Source organism: Drosophila guanche, unplaced genomic scaffold (genome assembly GCF_900245975.1).
Source record: "Drosophila guanche unplaced genomic scaffold, DGUA_6, whole genome shotgun sequence".
Lineage (NCBI taxonomy): Eukaryota > Metazoa > Arthropoda > Insecta > Diptera > Drosophilidae > Drosophila > Drosophila guanche.
The window spans coordinates 2,804,720-2,824,250 of record NW_022995747.1 but is presented as its reverse complement, the minus strand read 5'-3'; the positions used below and the strand labels follow the sequence as shown (position 1 = coordinate 2,824,250).

General features: G+C 47.7%; 4 protein-coding genes across 4 annotated transcripts; 2 read left to right on the top strand and 2 right to left on the bottom strand.

The window, feature by feature from the left end:
• Positions 1–84: 84 nt before the first annotated feature.
• LOC117583730 lies at positions 85–1,182 on the bottom strand. The gene is made up of 4 exons (XM_034272247.1): positions 1,071–1,182; positions 762–1,008; positions 572–705; positions 85–514 (listed from the first exon to the last, which is right to left on the bottom strand). Exons 1-4 carry the CDS (start codon positions 1,153–1,155, stop codon positions 204–206), a joined length of 777 nt encoding a protein of 258 aa, XP_034128138.1. The 5' UTR covers positions 1,156–1,182; the 3' UTR covers positions 85–203.
• A 1,480-nt stretch (positions 1,183–2,662) lies between these two features.
• Positions 2,663–4,050, top strand: LOC117583731 (activating signal cointegrator 1 complex subunit 2 homolog). The gene is made up of 2 exons (XM_034272248.1): positions 2,663–2,861; positions 3,128–4,050. The coding sequence occupies exons 1-2, from the start codon at positions 2,853–2,855 to the stop codon at positions 3,839–3,841; spliced, it is 723 nt and encodes a 240-aa protein (XP_034128139.1). The 5' UTR covers positions 2,663–2,852; the 3' UTR covers positions 3,842–4,050.
• A 2,673-nt stretch (positions 4,051–6,723) lies between these two features.
• LOC117583721 (pollen-specific leucine-rich repeat extensin-like protein 1) lies at positions 6,724–10,082 on the top strand. Its single transcript, XM_034272230.1, has 4 exons — positions 6,724–7,045; positions 8,719–8,891; positions 8,948–9,221; positions 9,284–10,082. The coding sequence occupies exons 1-4, from the start codon at positions 7,037–7,039 to the stop codon at positions 9,914–9,916; spliced, it is 1,089 nt and encodes a 362-aa protein (XP_034128121.1). The 5' UTR covers positions 6,724–7,036; the 3' UTR covers positions 9,917–10,082.
• Positions 10,083–10,840: 758 nt separating this feature from the next.
• LOC117583158 lies at positions 10,841–17,441 on the bottom strand. Its single transcript, XM_034271352.1, has 5 exons — positions 17,436–17,441; positions 14,781–15,083; positions 14,355–14,709; positions 13,770–13,979; positions 10,841–12,335 (listed from the first exon to the last, which is right to left on the bottom strand). The coding sequence occupies exons 1-5, from the start codon at positions 17,439–17,441 to the stop codon at positions 11,551–11,553; spliced, it is 1,659 nt and encodes a 552-aa protein (XP_034127243.1). The 3' UTR covers positions 10,841–11,550.
• Positions 17,442–19,531: the final 2,090 nt, after the last annotated feature.

Here is a 19,531-nt window from a genome sequence, read left to right as displayed (position 1 = left end):
GAGCTGCGAGCGGTGACAACGTTCAACTGAGATGAAAACTTTCAGCCATTTACTCGTAGCTTGAACACGAAGCCGGGTGCCAAGTACAACTGGTACTTTGTGTTTAATTTCAGCCATTTCCTGTCCTACCAGGCGATTGCATTATTATTAAAAGTTATTACCATTAAGTTATATTAATTCTACGGCATTTAGTTCTTCCCCCCTCAGTGAAAGTCTTTGATGAAGTAGCTGGCTGGCACGTAGGCGAACGTCTTCTTCATGCGATCGAGCAGGACTCCTTGAACAGTTTGCTCGGCAGCAGGACGCAGCACCTCGTAGAACTCGCGCCAGTTCTCGTTGAATAGTGTGTGGGCACTGTCTTCCAGCGGCTTATTGCCACCAAACAGATTGTCCAACTGGATGTGGAATTGCTTGATCTCACGGAAGGAGATCTTCACACGATCCACCTCCGCGAAACCACCTTCGGGTGTGACGCGTGGCCTGCCCGCCATTTCCATGTACAGCAAAGCTTTCTCTGCGGATTGCAATAGGATTAAAGATGGTCTTAGAGTTGATCTTCAACTAGTCTTACCAGCCTCAAAGTAGCCGCTGCCATGGCCATTGAGATTGAGGGCGACGACATGGCCTTTGAGTTTGTAGTCGAACTGGAAGCGCAGCTTCGGCACGTAGATCAAAGCCTTTATCACATAATGTTCGGGATCATAGCTAAAGTATAGGCGAGTTAATTTTTCATTGGCAGATAAAGAAGTTGCTGGTCCTACTTGGCTTCCTTGACCACCGCCTGGCTGCCACCCGTCACGTAAACATTCTGCAGATCCGCATTGATGGCTATGGCCTGGCTAGCATCCTGCGAGAATTTCACTCTCTTTATGTACAGGGGATCCAAGGAGCCCAATGCATTGTAGCCGGGTATGCCATCCTTCCACTGATGGAACAGGATCTGCAGGTTCTTGGCCAGACAAGTATTAAGACTGGGATCGCCCACAACGCAAGGTGTAAGGAAATCAGCTGCAATTACGAGTTGATTCATTTTTCACTGATTCTACTTAGAATCTCTGGGAGTTTCTTACGTTTCTGAGCCAGATATTTGGAGCCTTCTGCATTCGCAGTAAGTACAACCAAAATGATCAAAAACTTTGCAATTTTTTGCAGCATCTTTGGATTGAGATATTTAACAGCTTTGCCCGACTTGAGCGCACCGAATGAAATGCGATTTGGAGCCTCGAGTCTTTGTGTTTTATTTGAAATGAATTGCCAAAAATCTAGAACTTTTGCAACCTTTTCATTGTTTGGATGTTACACATATGTGTGTACATTTGGTGTATATATTTGTGTATATTTGGTACAACCAAAAGGTAAACAAGTTTGTCAACATTAGACCTGATGTGGTCGTACAGGGTGTCCAAATGACGTCTGATCTGCTACCCTCAAACCGAAAATTGCACTCACCTTGATGTGACCCTTGGGCATTTGACATCACACTGTTGCCTCGATTCCCTCAAGCTCTGACACTGCCATACTCGTAATATATTGTACATATATGTATCTACATATATGCCATATGCTAGACAGCGATTATCTCACTTTCGCTAGAGCTCAACTGGTTTTACAAGACCATTAAAATGTGACGAGATCTGGTTGATTGGTGAAGTGAATTATCTATGTGACTTTATGGATCTACTTAGGGGCAGTGGGTATAAACTGCCTCGAGACCTCCTCTTCTGCAAGTGATGATTGGTTTAATCTGTATTCGACTGTGACCAAGGTCTGCGGTTGGGCAGGGTAATGAACCGCCTATGCGATTCTTGCCATAACCAATCAATCCTTAGGTTGCATTTTTGAAACTTTGACCTTGACAGAGCTCGGCTCTGAGCTGCCAGACTGTTTAGGAATTCACAAAAATATACTAATTTTAGCTCGAAAATTTAATGCAAAAACGTTGCCAAAAATCATCACATATTTTGTCATTTCTTTTGGCCCAGTGCTGCTGGCAACCAGTTTCAGGCACATTGACTAGGTCAGTGGACCCCAAGCATATTTAATTTCTTTTTTGGCAGCTCAAGAGAAATGGCAAACACAAATTATGCTCTGGCTGCAGTTGGTCGCTCGGTTGGCTGCTGTTAGTAAACGTTTAAGGGGGTGTGGGGGAATTGCTTTACATAATTGAAATGCCTAACAAGTGCAGCCACTTCCGTGCACGGAATGTTGACTGCGGACAGAGTCTTGGCATTCAGCGTAGTTCTCCGCTCCACTCTGTGCTCATTGCGTATGCGTGAGCGTTGGGAGTAAGAATTTTGTATGACGACGTTCATAACCTGATTGGAAATTGCTTCTCGCCCTGACTCCATGTCATATAATATACGCTTAGTGTGTGGGTACTCAAACGCCCAGCTGGCTGACTGCTTTCAATTTCTATGCTGCATTCCATGGCAGGCCCAAGTCGGTTCTCGTGCCCCGCCGAGCACGAGTACGAGTACGAGTACGAGTCCGAGGCTCTGGCTCTGGCACTCGCTTCGCACCCGATCGCTCGATCGCTCGCCTTCCAGACTTCGTCGACTCACCGTCGAAGCTTTAGCTTATTTTTATACCGTAGAGTTTTGTGGCCCCCTCTTTGGCGGGGCTTTGCGAAATGTTGCTGGTGGTATAAAAAGCGTTGCACGCCCTGATTTTCTTTCGAGTGTGTTGTTTCGTTTCGCAGAGTCTCGAGTGCAAGTGCAGAGGCAATTTCCCATACATCGTTTAGTAACAAATCTTTGCCGTGTATTGCGTGATTCGTTGTGCAACAAAGAGAGCTAGAGATTGGTGAAAACGATTCGACATTGATTGGAAAACGAATACAACTTGGCAGAACGATGAAATCGGTAAGACCCCGACCCAGAACCCTTGACTTTTGCGCACTTTAGTTTGTAGAATGCATTCGACAATAAACCGGTTGAGCCAATGAGCACGGACACCCCGCCCAACCCTCACAATGTTGCTTGCAGATCGAAGTTTATGATCAAAAAGTGAACTAATTGCGGGCTTTATTGGTTCACTGTGTCCTTGAGCTACGACGACTAATTCAATTGTTTCGAGTTGTTTACACTTAAAGTTAACTTATCTTTGTCTTTCACTTTCTTCTTTGTAGTCCATTTGTTGGCCGCTTTTGCTGTGTGTGGCCCACTGTGCTTTGGCGCAGTATCAGGACTACACCACGCCAGTGCCCATCCTCAAGCAGATTGACAAACACAACGATGATGGCTCCTACACCTATGGCTACGAGGCAGCCGACAAGAGCTTCAAGATCGAGACCAAGTACGCCAACGGAGAGGTGTATGGGAAGTACGGCTACGTGGACGATCAGGGCAAGGTGCGGGAGATCGAGTACGGGGCGAGCAAGCGCGGCTTTGAGCCCGCTGGCAGCCACATCAATGTGCCACCGCCGACGCTGAGCAACAGCAATCCCTATCCGCTGGGACCCAATGAGATCGATGACGGACAGTACAGGGAGGATCCGGCCGTGTACTACAAGGACCAGAAGTACAATCGTCCAGCCATTGCGCCCAGCAAGTTCTCGCTGGGAGACTTTGGGCGGGGTCAGCAGCAGCAGCAGCAGCAGCAGCCGTCGTATGCCCCAGCGCCGCAGCCTGCACCTCAGCGACCGTACTACAATCCCACGCCGCAGTACTACAACCCCCCTGCACCGCAGCCGCGCTACTACCAGCCCCCGGCACCAGCCCACAGCTACTATGCCCCACAGCAGCAGCAGCAGCCACAGCAGCCGCAGCAGTTCCATCCAGCGCTGCGTAATCTGAACCTGAACACGGGATCCTACAGCATCGATTACACGGGCAGGAAGTAGGCGGATCAGCGGGGAAGCAGGACAGCATCAGAGAGATAGCGACTGAAGTGTCCGAGGACAATGTCAAACTTCACTACTGCCAAAAAAATCAGTCACTCCCGCACATCGGTTACAGCCACTAAAATATACCAACTAAATGTATGTTCTTTTTGTGTGTGTTTTTCTGTGTAATAAATTGACTTTCGAGCGTCGAAGCATTGAAGAAGTACAACTCATTTGGCACTCAATCCATCTAGCAAACTGCCAGGTTCCGCTTCAATTAGGCCGCCCCAAAACGAACACAAAGACAAGGCAAGCCAATGGCCAGTGGCCAATAATCGTTAAGCCATTACGTCAACACAGAATGATCGGGTACAAAAAACTCTGTTGCTGATTCGGATAGAAAACCAAAGTGGATTGTGCCTCTGACTGGAATTTAGTGCACTTATGCAATGTGCTGTCTGTGCTGGCCAAAACCACTTTCAAATGCACTGCCACCAATGGTGTGGCCTGGCCACCTGAATGCTGTCCCAAGCTGCTGGCCTGGTGCTTGGTGGTGCTGCTTTCATGCCTTTTGGGTGTGCAGGGGCGTGTACTTACAGTGGTTTAAAGTTCACAGATAATTTACAAGAAATTGAGATAATGCAGGTTGATTTTGTGGCCTTTGCGTGTACTCCAATCTTACGTTGAGAGGCTAATATGAACAGCGATTAAAACCTAATTGGATTACTTAATAATCTTTCTCATAATTCAACAGCTAAGAGTGGAGTATGGAGATATTTATCCCTATTTTATATCCGCCTTTGGTAGCTTAACGAATTCAAATTTAATTGCAATTTCCATCCCACTGTAAGTCTTTGGGCAAATCAAAAAATGTAAAACGCTTTGCTGTCAGCCCCACTGCAGAATCAAGTCCAGACTGCACCTATTGTGCCACACACAAGGCAAATATTTGTGTATTTATTTTTGCCGTATTTATATAATTTTTGCAGAGCAAATTACAGATAGTTTTTTCTCTCTCTCTCTCTCCATTTAGAGTAGCTTTGAAACTTGTCTGGGCGCTGGTAGCGGACGCTGCCCTCGGGCATTGTCATGACTTAGGAATTTCCTGTAAATTTGTGAGCTGTGTTATTTCTGACTTCAGAACAGCTGCTGCTCCACCATGCAATGCTGGAGGTCGTGTAAGACTCGTACAAGTGGAATGTACACACTCCTTGCACAGTCATAAGTAGGGCATTATTTTGTTGGTGAAAATGCTTGCTGTATTAAGTGGAGGGAGTCCTGTTGGTATTCTCTTTTGTGGAGCATAAGTTGATTTAAAGTGTAGTGTTTTTGTGGGTGTTCCCTGCACAGGAATTCATTGACTCAAAACCTTTATTAAATATTAAAGTTCATGTCTTGTAACTCTCAAGTGTATGCCAAATTCGTGGCAGATTTTAACTCTTTTTTCAGCGACCTCCAGCGGCCTTGAGCCAGCCAGTGCGTCTACGCAGCCACACAAGTTCAGGTGCACGCCCAATTGCCTCCTCTCTCTCCACTCCTAGCCGTGTGAAAACCTGACCAGAAACTAGTATTTAACATGATACCTCGGAACAAAGCAAACACACATTCACACTCACACTCACACTCACAAAGAATAACGATCTTACGCACTTGAAGACTGACAGTGGGACTGGTACTCGGGACTGGCACTGCCCTGCGTCATGGGCGGCACTTGTAAGTCAGCTAGAGAATGAGATGGAGCGGCAGAGAGTGATTGACAGACATGGGCCTGGCAGTTTCCTGGTCTGGTATGTGGTGCAGTGGCCAACCAGTTTTCTCGCTGAACTCTCGACTTGCAATAACGGTCTGTGCCACTCTCTGTGTCTGTGTCTGTGTGTGTCTGTGTGTGTGTGTGGCGCGACTTGCTCACTCATTAATTCCAACGGAATGACGACGGCAAGGCCACGCCAAAGGAAGGCAGAATGTTGCGGGGGCAGGTGAGGAGGGGATATGTTGTCGCTGTTTCTTGCATTAAGCGACAATTGCTGACATTAGGCATACGCATAGGAAAATAACCATTGATTGATGACTGCTGCTACTGCTTCCAAATGCCATCCTATTGGGCAATGGCTTCTGCTCTGGAGGATTGCTTGGCATTTGGCGTCCAATTCGCAACACTTCATTTCACTTCGGTTCGGTTCGGTTCGGTTCGTTCATTCATTAGCCACGTTGCCTGTCTGTGCTTCACATTGATTCATTTTTCACAATTTATGAGCCTAGCATTTTTGTGATTAATTGTCCATGTCCGGCCCCAGCCCAGCCCTCGTGCCTGTTGCCATGCTCGAGTTTCAAGCACTGCCCTTGTTTTGGAGTGTAATTTGTTAAATTTATTAAATTGTTGCCTGCTTTTTAATGATAACAAGTAGAAATTCAATTTAGACGAGTATTGGCACAGAAAACTTGAAATTAATTTGGCAAGCAGTTGGTCAAAGTTGCCAGCACGAGGGTTGGTTCGTTTTAAAGTGCTTTCGTGGGTGAGGAGGAGGGAGGGTGAAGGGTGAGTGAAGTAGAGGAAGGCAGTCACACAATCTGAAAGTTCAGCTTACGTTCTTTACAGTTTTCTATGTTCCTATATTGAGATCCAAGGAAAAGCTTGCAAAAGCTCAGCGCTCTCAGAGAAGCTGTCCAACACGCTCTTCGCTCTCCTCTCTCTCCCGCTCTCCCGCTCTTCCACTCTTGTTTGCTCTCTGTCCTTTTGCGCTGGCGTCGCTGACTTGTTGGTGAAGTTTCGTGGTGTTGCTGCTGGTGCTGCTGCGGCTGCTCCGTTGGTGGTGTCGGTGTTTGGTCCGTTAGCCGTTGGTATTGGAGAAATAAAAGGTTTTCCTCCAGCGGTATATAAAGCGAAATACAACAACTTGGGCGGCTCAGTCGGTCGGTCGTCGGTCTCCAGTCAATTCCAGCCAATTCCAGCCTCAACGCGATCTCTCAGCACCCCCCCCTGGACAACGGCTTGCACACGGAATCGTTCGAGATTGTGCCGCTCCAGTACCTGGTTATATTCATTGGAGGAGTTGAAATTGAAAGTGCTTTGTTGTCTTGGATTTTGTGGATTTTGGATATCAACGAATTCGTTGGGTGTTGCCCCGCGAAGGCCTTCTCAGAGATTGCATTCACAGTCTTTAATCGATTCGAGATACAGTTCCAGCCAAACAAAAGCCAATCAACGGATACAACATGAAAGTGGTATGTGTGGGTGAGTGGGAGGGTGACTGGCTGAGTGGGTGGATTGGCTACACATAAGCCACTCATAATAGCAAAGGTCACAGCCGTTGAAGCCTGGCTCTGGGTGTTAACTGCTGAATGCGTGGCACTGCCGATGGTGCAACAACTCCAGCTGTAGCTCTCGAGGATTACGTCATTGGATTGCGGCGAATGTTGTGCAAATATCGCATAATTTGCTATGCAAATCGAGTGAACCGTTAATTTACTCTCCCAGCCCCTCGATCGCAATTGTCGAGCAGGCAACCAGCAAGCAAGCAAGCGACATTTTCCAGCTCTCTTGTCTCTGGCACCCAATTTGGTAACTGGATTTTGACATAATTTATGGACGAACACAGCTCGTTTGGCAGATTCTTGGGAAAAGAGCAAATAGTTGCAGGAACTTCAATCAGCAAAAGTTTTTACACACTAACAAGCGCCGCTGCAGACTGTAACGTGATGCGATGCCGATGCCGATGCCGATGCCCATTGCCCCTTCATTTGCCCCTCCACTCGAGCGCGAAAATATCAAAGGCAATCGCTGGAATCCACTGTGGCTCCGACTCTACCTTTGGCTGTGGCTCTGGTTCACACGCGGTAGTCAAGTTTTTGGTCAGTTTGCAACGGTTTCTGTTTCGATTTCTGTGCCTCTGGTGCACTGGGTCCCCATGTGCATGTGTGTCCAACTTCGACTCCATGCCAACCGAACAACCAGCCAACAGCCTGTCTATCCGTCTATCTTTTCGTCTGTCTGTCCGCAGGTACACTCCAAGGCTGCAGCATGTGGTGCAGCGCGCTGTGGATAGTGAAAGGTTTTTGGCATGCGGAATGGTCGAGCAACAAACAAAAAAAAAGTAGCAGCTAAAGTCCGAAATGCCAAACGGGAGTAGAAGACAAAAGCAACTCAGCTCGATTCTTGGCATCGAGATGATGTTTGCTGTGTTGGCCAAACTGTTGCCAGCAGCAAACATGGCAGGACTCTTGAGCTTGTCCTTCTACTGAATTGGAATTGAACTAGTTGCAGGCTCGACTAAGCAGCAGCTTTATCTTCATTGTTGCAGGCTCTGCCTCTGGCTTAGTGCCCCTCAATCTGGCATCTGCCATTACCTGTCGTGTGGGCAATTTCATTGGCATTTGCATGCCACTTGCAACACACATTTCCCTGGCGCTTGGCAAGTGTGTGGGAACTTCACATAATTTGCTGTGCCTGCCTCAGGATTACCCAACACCACACAGCTGCTGTGGGAGTCCCACAAAAGTTGGCATTGCTCTTCCGTTTTGTCTTGCATCTTCGGTAGCATTTCTTCCTCCTGTGTATTCAATTAAGCCCAGCCCATATCGCGTGTCACTCTCCCTGTGGGTCTGGCACTGTGCCTGGGCCTCTGACTTTGTGCAACGCAACTCCCCATAAACGGGTATGTCTGTGGTGTGTGTCTGTCGGTTCCTGCTTGGCATTGAGGGTGTCATTGGACGGCGCAGAAAAGTGAAAGGCAAGCCTGACTTAAGACTTTTGTAGACATTGTCGCTGTCTGGCATTCTTTTGCCGTCGGCATTGTCAAGGTGTTCCGCTCTCCCAGGAAGAGGCGGAACGGAACGGAATGGCAATTAGCGAACCGGTTGCCATTTCACCAGATTCAATTTGATTCATTTCCTTGTAGCTGCAACGTTTGCTCTTTGTCAGCTGTCTGATTGGCGTGGGAATGGTGGGTGCCCAGGACTATCAGGATTACCAGGAGAACACACCGCGAACATCGCCAATTCGGCTGCGCCCTTCCAATCAGGCCGAAGTGCCGAGACCCACACCAGTGCCCATCCTCAAGCAGATCAACAAGTGAGTTTTCAGGCAATGTCTGGATCCAGTAATCACTCGATTCTGCTGCTCCTCAGGCACAACGAAGATGGCTCCTACACGTACGGCTATGAGGGTGCCGACGGCTCTTTCAAGATTGAGACGAAACTGGCCACGGGCGAGGTCAAGGGCAAGTACGGATATGTCGACGAGACCGGCAAGGTGCGTGTGGTGGAGTATGGAGCCAACAAGTACGGCTTCCAGCCCTCGGGCGAGGGCATCACCGTGGCGCCACCCACACTGGTCGATGAGACGCAAAAGGAGGAGCCCGACTATGCGGATGAGCCTGTCCAGCGTCCCCAGAGGCCATACGTAAGACAAGAAAACTCTCTTTGAGGCGCTTTCCCTTCTAAATATTTTTCTTGCCTTCGCAGCGTGTCCAGCAGCAGCAGCCGCGTCCTCAGCCACGCCCACAGCCTCGTCCTCAGCCGCAGCCGCAACCACAGTACGTCCAATACGAGGAGGAGGAAGTGGAGCCTCAACCGCAGCCACCGCGTCGCGTCCCGTATGCTCCGCAGCCACAGCCACAGCCACAGCACCAACAGCTGGGTCCAGCGCCACCACGTCTCCAGGTGCCGGGTGCCCAGCGCACCACCGATGTACTGTACTCCCCGCTGCAGCGACCCGCCCGCCCCGAGCCCGACTACTCCCAGTCCCAGAGCTTCGGCGATGGACCCTCCAACGTCCGCATTTCGCGCCCCGTCTATGCCCTGCCTCCCGCCTCGCCGCCGTCAAACAGCGCTCGTGCCCAGGGCTTCCTGGCACCTGCTTCCGGAGGACGTCCGCTCTTGGAGCCCGTCGGTTTCGGACCCTCGCAGGCGCCCGTTGCCCGTCCCGTGCAGCAGCAGTCCAGCTATCAGCCACAGCAACAGCAACAGCAACAGCCACAGTCACAGCCGCGCAGCGGTGGAGGCGGCGGCAGTCTTCTGGATCAGCTGGCCCGCGACTATGCTCTGCCCCAAGGCAGTGCCCAGCCGCTGCACGACATCTCCTTCGGCTACTACTGAGCGAAGGAGTGGCGGTGTTGGTTGTCATGGCAGTCACGTTCGCTGCCTCCCAGTCCTCCTCTACAACCCAGAGATTCCTTGCTTTTATGTAGGTCCTATCCGCCACAGGTGCACTCTGCCCCTGAGATTTTCGTAAGCGATAATTAAATCCATTATTAATAATCGAGTGGAGTGGGTTTTTGATTTGGGAATGGATGAGGATATTGATTTGGTATTGTTGTTTGGGCATCGCTTGAGTGTTAGATGGGATATCCAATTGGAGGAGTTTATGGAAGAGAATATAATTAAGAAATTAATACAATTTAAACCCATTTAGTGGATTTAGATAATTATTCTTGGAGTACGAGTAGCAGGCTGAATTGAACTTTCAATTTCTTTGGACCTGTAATGGTTTTTGGTATGTCCAAAATATACTACACGAAATTGAATTTCGCTTGCAGCATTTTTTGGCATACTTTTAGGCAGAACATTTCCACAGTGCACAGTTAATTTTATAATTTAATATTTATGCTTGAATTATTGAAAACTTATGTAAACACAGACTGAAAGCAAATACTGAGCAGTGTACTGCAGTGCATGTGTAGGCTTGCTTTGTCTCTACCTGCCTGTGTACCGTTAGCAGAAAGCACTACAAATTGCAATAACAAAGTTTGCGTCGTCTGCTTTGTGCGACCTTCGCCTTCGAGTCGCGCACATGCAGAGAATTGTCCAACAGGCTTTGCATGCCGTTTGTCGTCTACCTGCTTCTATGACAGCACAGTCGTGGTCAGTAAAGTAGAATGATTTTGGTGTTTTCGAATTTTTACTGCTCTTACATGCACCTTTGATTTAGCTTTTCCAAATACACAGAAGTAAAAGCTCAAAAACACTTGTATTCAACGATTTATTTATGTAATTTAAATACTTAAGCATAAGATGGGGGTAAGGGTAAGTCAATTCAATTTCATGCCCACTGCACTTGGTTGTTTGGTTGGTTGGCACCCGCACAAAGATTCTAGAAAACGTTTTCATCGGATTGGGAAATGCGTTTAGAATGAGGGGGGGAATTGCAATAAAAGTTATGGTGGTGGTGTTGGTGGTGGTGGCGGAAGGGCAGGAACGGTTTGACTAACTCTAGGATACATGAAGGCGGAGAGTGCTGTAAAACGGAATGGGCATGGTCCACAGCAACAGTTCGGTCCTGGTCCGCTACGAGGCTGGAAGGTGCTACGTGGCTACGTGGCCGAGGTGGCGACTACTGCTGGTAGACTGTAAAGAGAGCGGTGAGAGGTGAGAAGGATTTCCGGCTGATTTGATGGTTGCAGGTTGCAGGGTGTAGACGTGCTGTGTGGGTGCGGGCAAGCAGTGCAAGACAGAAAGGAGATAGAAAGAGGAATAGCGAAGATAAAAGGGAACGGGGAAATGGTGCTCGGTGTCTGATTCATGCTGTGCTTTGGGACTACTCTCTCTTTTATTTGGGCATATACTGGGGTCCTTCCCCAGCAGCTCAATAAATAATTAATCACGATATAACGATAACGATGCCGATGAGGATAACGTACATAAATAAGTTAGCTGTAAACGATCTAGGATTAAATGCTGCACATGACTTAGAGGACTACAACTAGGTTCTAGCACACTTTGGTCTCTCCGGCTTACACCTCCAGCAGTCGATTGAACATCAAGGGATCCTGAATCTCGTAGTCCTGTGCCCGGAAGACGCGCTTCGGCACATGGCGGCGCACCTTGTAGCCTCCACTGTGACTCTGGCGACCCGGCGGTGGGGCACTGTACACGTACTTGGACTTTTGCACCACCGGCGGCAGATAGTTGAAGGGCAACTCCTTGTGCACCTGCTTCTCGATGGCGTAGTTCACGGGTCCACTCTGGTGATAATTGCCCTTCCGCTTGGCCACCTCCAGGGCGGCAATGATGGGCGACAGATCCTTGAGGGCGTTGCTCTTGGTGGCATGATAGTTCTCCACGCGATACTCGTTCACAACCTGCGGCGTTGTGGTCACAATGGAGGGACTCTGTGCCGGCGGTGGGTAGTCATAGCCCTCATTGGGATGCTTCTGAATGTACAGCTCCTCTGCAGTCTGTCCTCCGTTCGGCCTCTTGGCCATCTGGTGGTACACATCCGCGGGATTCTTCCCAGCCGGTCCATACGCTGCCGTTATCGATTCCGTGTGCGAGAGGGACTCCAGGGTGCCCAGATTATTGGGCAGCGGCAAACCATAGCTATTGTAGACCTCCGCCTGCTCCAGTCCCGCGCCACCCGTGGGCAAATCCACCGTCTTGGAGGCCGTGTACTCCGTCTTGCCGTTGGGCAGCAGATTGAGAATCTCCTGCAGCTGATTCGCCGCGCGGCGTGCCTCGTCATCCGTCAGCTTCGTGTGGCGTCCATAAATGTTGAAGTCATTGCTGTGGGCGCTGGCCGCTGCCGGGATGGGGTGTTTGAAATTTGTTGCATGTTGGTGGATTGAGTGTGTTTTGTGGTGTGTTGCGGTTTTGTGGGTGGTTGTTGCAGTTGTTCGGGTGGTGGTGTGTATGCAATGAGTGAGATTTCATTAGATTTACCAAATTAAATATTTGTTTTCTTTTTTTTAACAGTGTGTGTGTGTGTGTGTGTGTGTGTGTGTGTGTTAGATGATTTTAATTTTCTGTACAATGATTTACACATTTTATTGCACATTCTCTGCTCGGCTGATGATTTTCTTGATGATCAATGGATGAATTCCGTTTTTAGTTATTTTGTTAGCTTTATGTGACACACGATCTATATATATATAGCGTTCTCCAGGGGAGTTTTCCATTGAATGTTGTTTTTGTAGACCATTTAATGGGCCATTAACTGATTGGGTATGCGGCATGCGGCCACTGCAAATGGCTCTATAAATAGCTGCATAAAACGCTTTTAGTACTACAGCTAGATGGTGAGGTGATCAATTATTAAATAATGCTTACAACTGTCCATATATCTACATATTTATGTACATGGATTCAATCAATGTTCGCTTGCGCAATGTGTTAAAAAACCCGAATAAACTTAGTACCGCAAATGTGTCAATGGATCGCACTGGCAAGTCTATCCATGGATACAATGGATAGCATAAAAACGCGGAGAGAAAGAGCGGCTGTCAAGTGTTAATATTTACAGTATTTACAGTGTATGTTTGTGTGATTTTTGCTTCGTCTTCACGAATTATGAGCCACGACGACGACGACGATGATGATGATGATGCTTTCACTTTCGTCTCTCGTTGTTTGCCAAGTGCGGAAGTGGGTTGCAGGGAAGGGCAAAAGGGTGTGGCGTGTTGGGGGGTTGCACTCTGAGGTAGTAGTATGTTAATGAAGTTGAGTGATTTGCGATTGTAAGCTGACGCGACAAGTTAACGCCTTGCGGCTGTCGGGAGTTTTGCTAACATTTTCAACAGCATCTTTAAGATACTCTTGTGGAAATTGCACAAAGATATTTACAAACATATTTAAACTATAACAAAAGTGCACTTTGGGACATGGAAACTGGTTCTGAAGGGAGTCTGATATTAGAGATTTGCTATGTACAATAAGGATAAACATTTCTGTACGGGATTTGCTTGAGATTTGCTGCAGATTTCGAGTGTCAGCTGTTCATAGCAATGAGCAAAGACTCATTCGAATATCTAAATCACTTTCAGTAGCAATCTTAAAGGCTTAAATATAGTTCTCAAACGATTCTTAATTATTATATTTACATTTTGCTTATCTTAAGTATTTTCTACTATTATTTGAACACACTTCACCGCTATTAATATATGGAAGAGTATTTACAGTATTGACACCAAAACCACAAGGCATTTTGTTAGCATTTTCTGCTCAGAGAACTACGCACCATCGTGTCCATAGGCCGATGGCAGATAGTTGCTGGACGGAGCCTCAAAGGCTGCCGAATGGCTGACGCTGAACGGCGCACCGCCGCCGCTGCCGCCATAGCTGCCTCCGACAGGGGGCAGATACTGGTGCGTGGCACTGCTGTAGGACGGGGGCTTGGATGGCGGCCCGTAGCTGGCATGGCCACTGGGTATCTCGTACGTGGTGATGGCTGCAACGAGACAGAGTCAGATTCAGAGTCGGTGAGCCAAAATGGAACGCAGACGCCGATGCAGACCAAACGGGTTGCTTGCCGCAAAAAGAAAACGAAAGTTGCCGGCCAGGTTCAATGCACGATCCGATTTGGTTTTGGCTGCCAAGCGGAGCAGCTGCCAGCAGCACCATCGACCAAAGACCAAATCGGAGCTGGAAGTTGTCTCTTCCGTTTTGGACAATGGACAGGGGGGACACGGGGGGAAGACAGGAGCATGCATGCATTGCGCCTATTGGGCGGGTTAATTGTTATGCATCTAGTCCGGCGAGTGCATTGCATAAGCGAACGACAGTGGACAATCGCCGTGGAGTTCACGGCCCAATGGGTACTCACTGTCGGTATGGATCACGGGCGAGGGGGCGGACTTGTGGCCGCTGCTGCCACCGGAAGAGGCACCGGAGAGGGAGCTGAGCTTCGCGAAGAGTCCGCCGCTGCTGCCGCTGGAGTGACTAGTGGCATAGGTGTGGGAGTTGATGTGCGCCGAATTGATGATGGATTTGCCCACATCGGTGACCTTGTCGCCGCCGGCAGCCACCAGACTGCCACCCGCACTCAGGGCATAGCCGCTGCCCTTGATCAGCTGTCCCTTGAGGGCAGTCACGCCGCCAGTGATGGCCTTGACCGCCTGGAAGATGGTGTTCAGCACGGACTTCTTGAACGACCACGGATCATAGTCCACAGAGTTGCCCTGCAAAGGCAAACAGAAAGAACATAAAGTGGCATCCAAGAGAGCAGAATCTCTTCCATCCATTAACTTACATGAACCACAATCTCGTGGGACTTGTAGCTGTCGCCGCCTCCGCCATGGCTGCCGCCAGAACTTCCACCGGCAATCGAGGCCGAGGCCTGGCCAATGCCCGACAGCAGACCCGACTTCAGGTGCGCCACATAATCGAAGCTGCCGGAACGCTTGGCTATCTGTGACTCCTTCACGCTCTCGCCCTGCTCGTTGTCCAGATCCGAGGATACATCCTCCAGGGAGAGGGATTTGTCCACAGCGGGATAGGCATGGCACAGCAGAGGCAAGGCAGCCAGCAGCAGCAGCAGGCTCACGCGGAATGTCTGAATGGAAATGGAAATAGACTTAGAGAGCGAGTTGGTTGCATAATCTGGATAGGATCTATTTGAAAGGCCCTAACAATGGCCACAGAAAAAGCTCAAATTCAATTGCCGAATTGTGGCAAGTCAGCTAGTCACTGACTGCGCTTGCAACACACCACAAAAAAGAGTCCAATTGCCTCATCTGTGCACTCATTTGTCAGCTGTCAGCCACACAAACCCGCAGAGAGACAGAGCGACGGAGCCACAATGTGCCATCATAATCTACCACTTAATGTTGAACGTTTTGACATCGCAAAATATGTTATGCACAATCCTCGCTCTGCATCTGGTGTCCGCCGTCCCCCCTTGGAGGTGGTTCACGGTTGAGCGGCGCAGGCTGGCGGGGTGGTGCAGCTCGACTGCTTTGACTTTGCTGCAGCGTTCGCATCGGTTTCATGCCCCATCGGGCTGTCAATGGCTTATAATTGAAACCAAAGTTCCCCCTCCGAGTTTAAGCTGAATAAACTGGGGTTGTCCTGATTGAAATTGAGGGAAATTGTAACGAGTTTCGTGGGAGCAAAACAAAGGGGGAAGGAACTCTGATTGAATTACAATTAAATTGCTGCAAAATTCGTTATTCAAATGGAAGTGATTTTAAACTGTTCCGAAAGTTAAGCAAAATTATTAAACATGCACCAAAATTGTAGACAAATTTTAGGTTAAAATTTAGATACAAAAACATTTTCAATTTAATGTTTGAATAAATTAATAAAATACCAAAGAGCAAGCGCTATCTTGATCAATTTGTAAATGTATATTATGGAGGTACATTCAAAGGTATTCCAATTTAAATTTCAAACATTTATTTATATATCCATCAGTTGCCCAACATTTCATGATGATTGAGTGCCCTCTGAGATTTGCAATCCCTTCAACAACTCGTTACAACTTTCATGAAATACAATCTTCAAATGGTATCGAATTAGGGTCAGTAAATGTGCAATTAGAGATATTGATATTTCAGCAAAAAATGCTTTTTAAATGAGTTTTTTTTTTTGTATGGGTTAAGTGGAGGCAGCTCTCAAAAATATTAATCAAATTTGCAGCCTTTCCCCGATGGCGCAACCTCGATTATGACTCTCCATATACAGGTGGCTGACAGGGGGGTTTGTGGTTCATTTCTTATACACCAGCATTGGAATTGGTTATGCCAGGGCCCAAATAATTGCAATTTGCATACAAATGCACAAATTAATACACACAAACAAAACAAAATCCTATCGTGGTTCTCCTTCTGTGCCTGCGTTTTGCTTGGCAATTGCATAAGCAAACATGAAACCATTAGATTGGTAATAAAATAATAATTGAAAGTCTGATTTGAATGCTGCACCGGATGATGATGAACATTATAATTGCCGATGGCCCAGACGATGTGGAATAAAAATGAAATAATTGCATGCAATGCGACTGCGAAATTTGATTGAATCCATGCCGATTTCAGATCGTTGGCATATTGAACTATTGGCCAATATTTACAATGGCCATCAGCCATCTTCCCTTTGTCTGCCTGCTCATTGTTATAGCCAATATTTGAACGCGCGCGAGAGAGAGTCTGAGAGTGAAAGTATTGTCTGTGCCGGCAGTCTCTCATGTCAACCGATGTGTCTTTGGGGAGTCTCTTTTTTTGTTGTGCTCTGTGTTCACATTCAATTGGCATATTTTGGTAGATTGCTCAACTCTGGATATCGTTTCAATACGGGGGCTAAACATTAATTGCGGTAGGTTCGGTTTTCGGACTCGTTTATTGGCTTTACGTGCCCGCTGCTCTTCCTCAGCGTTATTCAAATTTTTGGAAAGCAGCCATGACACATAGAAGCTCAAGCCAGCTCTGACATAATAATTATGCATGATGATGTTTCACCGGCACACACGGTCAAATGGCGCTCCAGATGGATGTGACATAAGGTTCCATCTGAATGAGTGTTTTGACGATCAAATGTCGAGTAGGAGGAGCGAAGGCCCCCGTCGAGTGCAGCGAGGCATCAATTGGGATTTTTGGGTTAGCCAGAGCTTACATAACCAATTGGCTGGGTCTGTGTCTGTGCCGTGTGCTGTGGCCGGGAGAGTGCGATAGCCATCACGCAGCTCTGGCTTAGCTAATAAAGTCAGCGATGTGTGGCCAACATAAAGAAACGGGTTTCCCCGCAGAATGCCTTGCACTTGAACTTGTTTTGACAAAAGAAATTGCATAAACGAGATATGGCAAAGTGTGTGTGTGTGTGTGTGTGTGTGTGTGTGTGTGCATACCGATGCACTAATTAGTCCATTATCTGAGGCAACTTTCACTGCAGGAGCAACAGCACTCGAACTTACCTTCATTGTGTTTGGGTTTGAGTTTATTTTGGTGATTTGTTTTTGGTAGGTTTTAGCTCAAATTGGGCTTTGGATTGGCTGCTTCGCTAATCCAGATCAAAATTCACTTTTACTGATGACGTCGCTGTTTGGTTTTTGTGTCTGCAACTTTCTTCACTTCCACTTCCACTTCCACTCCCTCCACTTGCAATTGGCACTCGGGGCGGGCCTCAATGGCAAACCACTGCGAGAGACAACAGACAACCACACACTTGATTTTGAACCACTCTTTACGTATGCTCGTACCACGCTTCACGTTTGTTTTGTCATCGGCATTCGCGCAGCCGTTTCGGGAGAAGAGAAGGAGTCGGAGAAGACACAAACCACACGCTGAAATTTCACTCGCGACTTTCTTTCACCGTTGCGTTGCGTTTCGTTCCGTTCCGTTTCGTTTCGTTCCGTTTCGGTTTCGTTTGTATCTCCCGCTCTGTGCTTTATGGTTTATTTTCGGTAAGTGGGCTCCCTCCTCGGCAACGTCTGGGCTCGAACTGTACTCGGGACTCGGCTGCTTGGGCTCTTTTAAAGAAAACGCTGAGAGCGCCGGCGCGAGTGCATTTTGAGCCGCTGTTCGCCTTGCTCTTAGCTGAACTCCAAAGAGTTGGCTCTCTTTCATGCTCTTTTTTGTCTGACAATTTATTACTGACAGTTTTTTAGTTTTTGGCAGCAGAGTCTGGACACTGCAGAGAGTGGGGGCTATGTGCGTGAGTCGACATGAGCGAGTTCAATGCGTTTCGAGTGGCATGGCACCGGCAGCATGTTGCAATCTACCAACTGCAATGCGGCTCATTAAATGTTGTGGCCCAAACGTGTTCAACACTAGCTTGGCTTTGCTGACATGGCCCAATCAAAAGACTTGGGCAACGAACTTGAATTGTTTGTTGATCGTTTGAAGATCCGCAAAAGGAAAATAAGAACAAAAGACAACAAGGGGCCCAAAATGCTCGTGGAACTTTATTGATTATCTGCTCCTCACATTTGATATTTGATTTAACACAATTTATTGGTGAAGAAGATCGACTGGAACCTGCCCGAAAACCCTCAAATACGAAAATTCTTGGCCTGAAGCTCACTTAACATTTAATGACGCAGATCACAGAGAGAGAGAACAACCTTGAACCCAGAGCCAATGCAATGCTGCCTATGTCTGCCTATGACTCAAGCCTTCAACTGCAGCCTCCGAGTAGACAGAGACCCCGCGCGAACCCGGGGGCAAGCCATTATCTAATGTTGCGCCAAATGATGGCCCAACTCCCAATGAAAGTTCACTGCCAGCATGTCAGAGGCTGCTGTCAGAAAGAGCCAAGCAATTAGGGTAAACAAGGCAGAGGCGACTCCACTCCATTCTCCATTTATCAGCATTTAGTACATTAGCAATAGCAATAGTCCTACGCAGCCAAGTGCTGTGTCCACATGCAAAATCTCCACCCCACAATGCACGCCCAGCTGTGGACAACGGTTATCTAACCGAAAGTGAAATGGGCCCAGACAGACCAACTGCCAGCTGCAACTGCAACTGCAAGAGCGTGGCACAGCCATAAATGCAAAATGCGAAAATAGCATGAAGAAAACTTAACCCAAACATAATACTTAAGCACTCGCAGTTAACAAACTGTAAACTTGTTAAAATGCAAAAGGAAAACAGGCGGCAGGCAGACAACTGCAGAGTAATTGAAAATGAAAATATATGTGTATGTGCATGCACTCGTAAGCAAAAGCCCAACTCATGTAATAGCCAGCGAATGTATACTAATGGGACACACTGTAATTCCAATTTGGGGGCGGCAAGTTGCCACAACGAAGAGTGTTAAGCAAGCAAAGGGATGCCCTGCAGGAAACGTGGTTATCCTTTTAGGCGATTTCTTTTGAAACACTGCTGGAAAACTCTTTGCACAAAATTGAACATTCTTGCAGTAAATATAAATCAGACAAGTTGTAGCTTAGGTTCAAGTTCTTTGATCACAAAAGGTACTCCACACTTCGCCTACTGCCCACCAACATGAATTGTTTTAAACATTATTTTAATGTTTGTTTTGCCCACTGTTTATGGGACTGTCAGA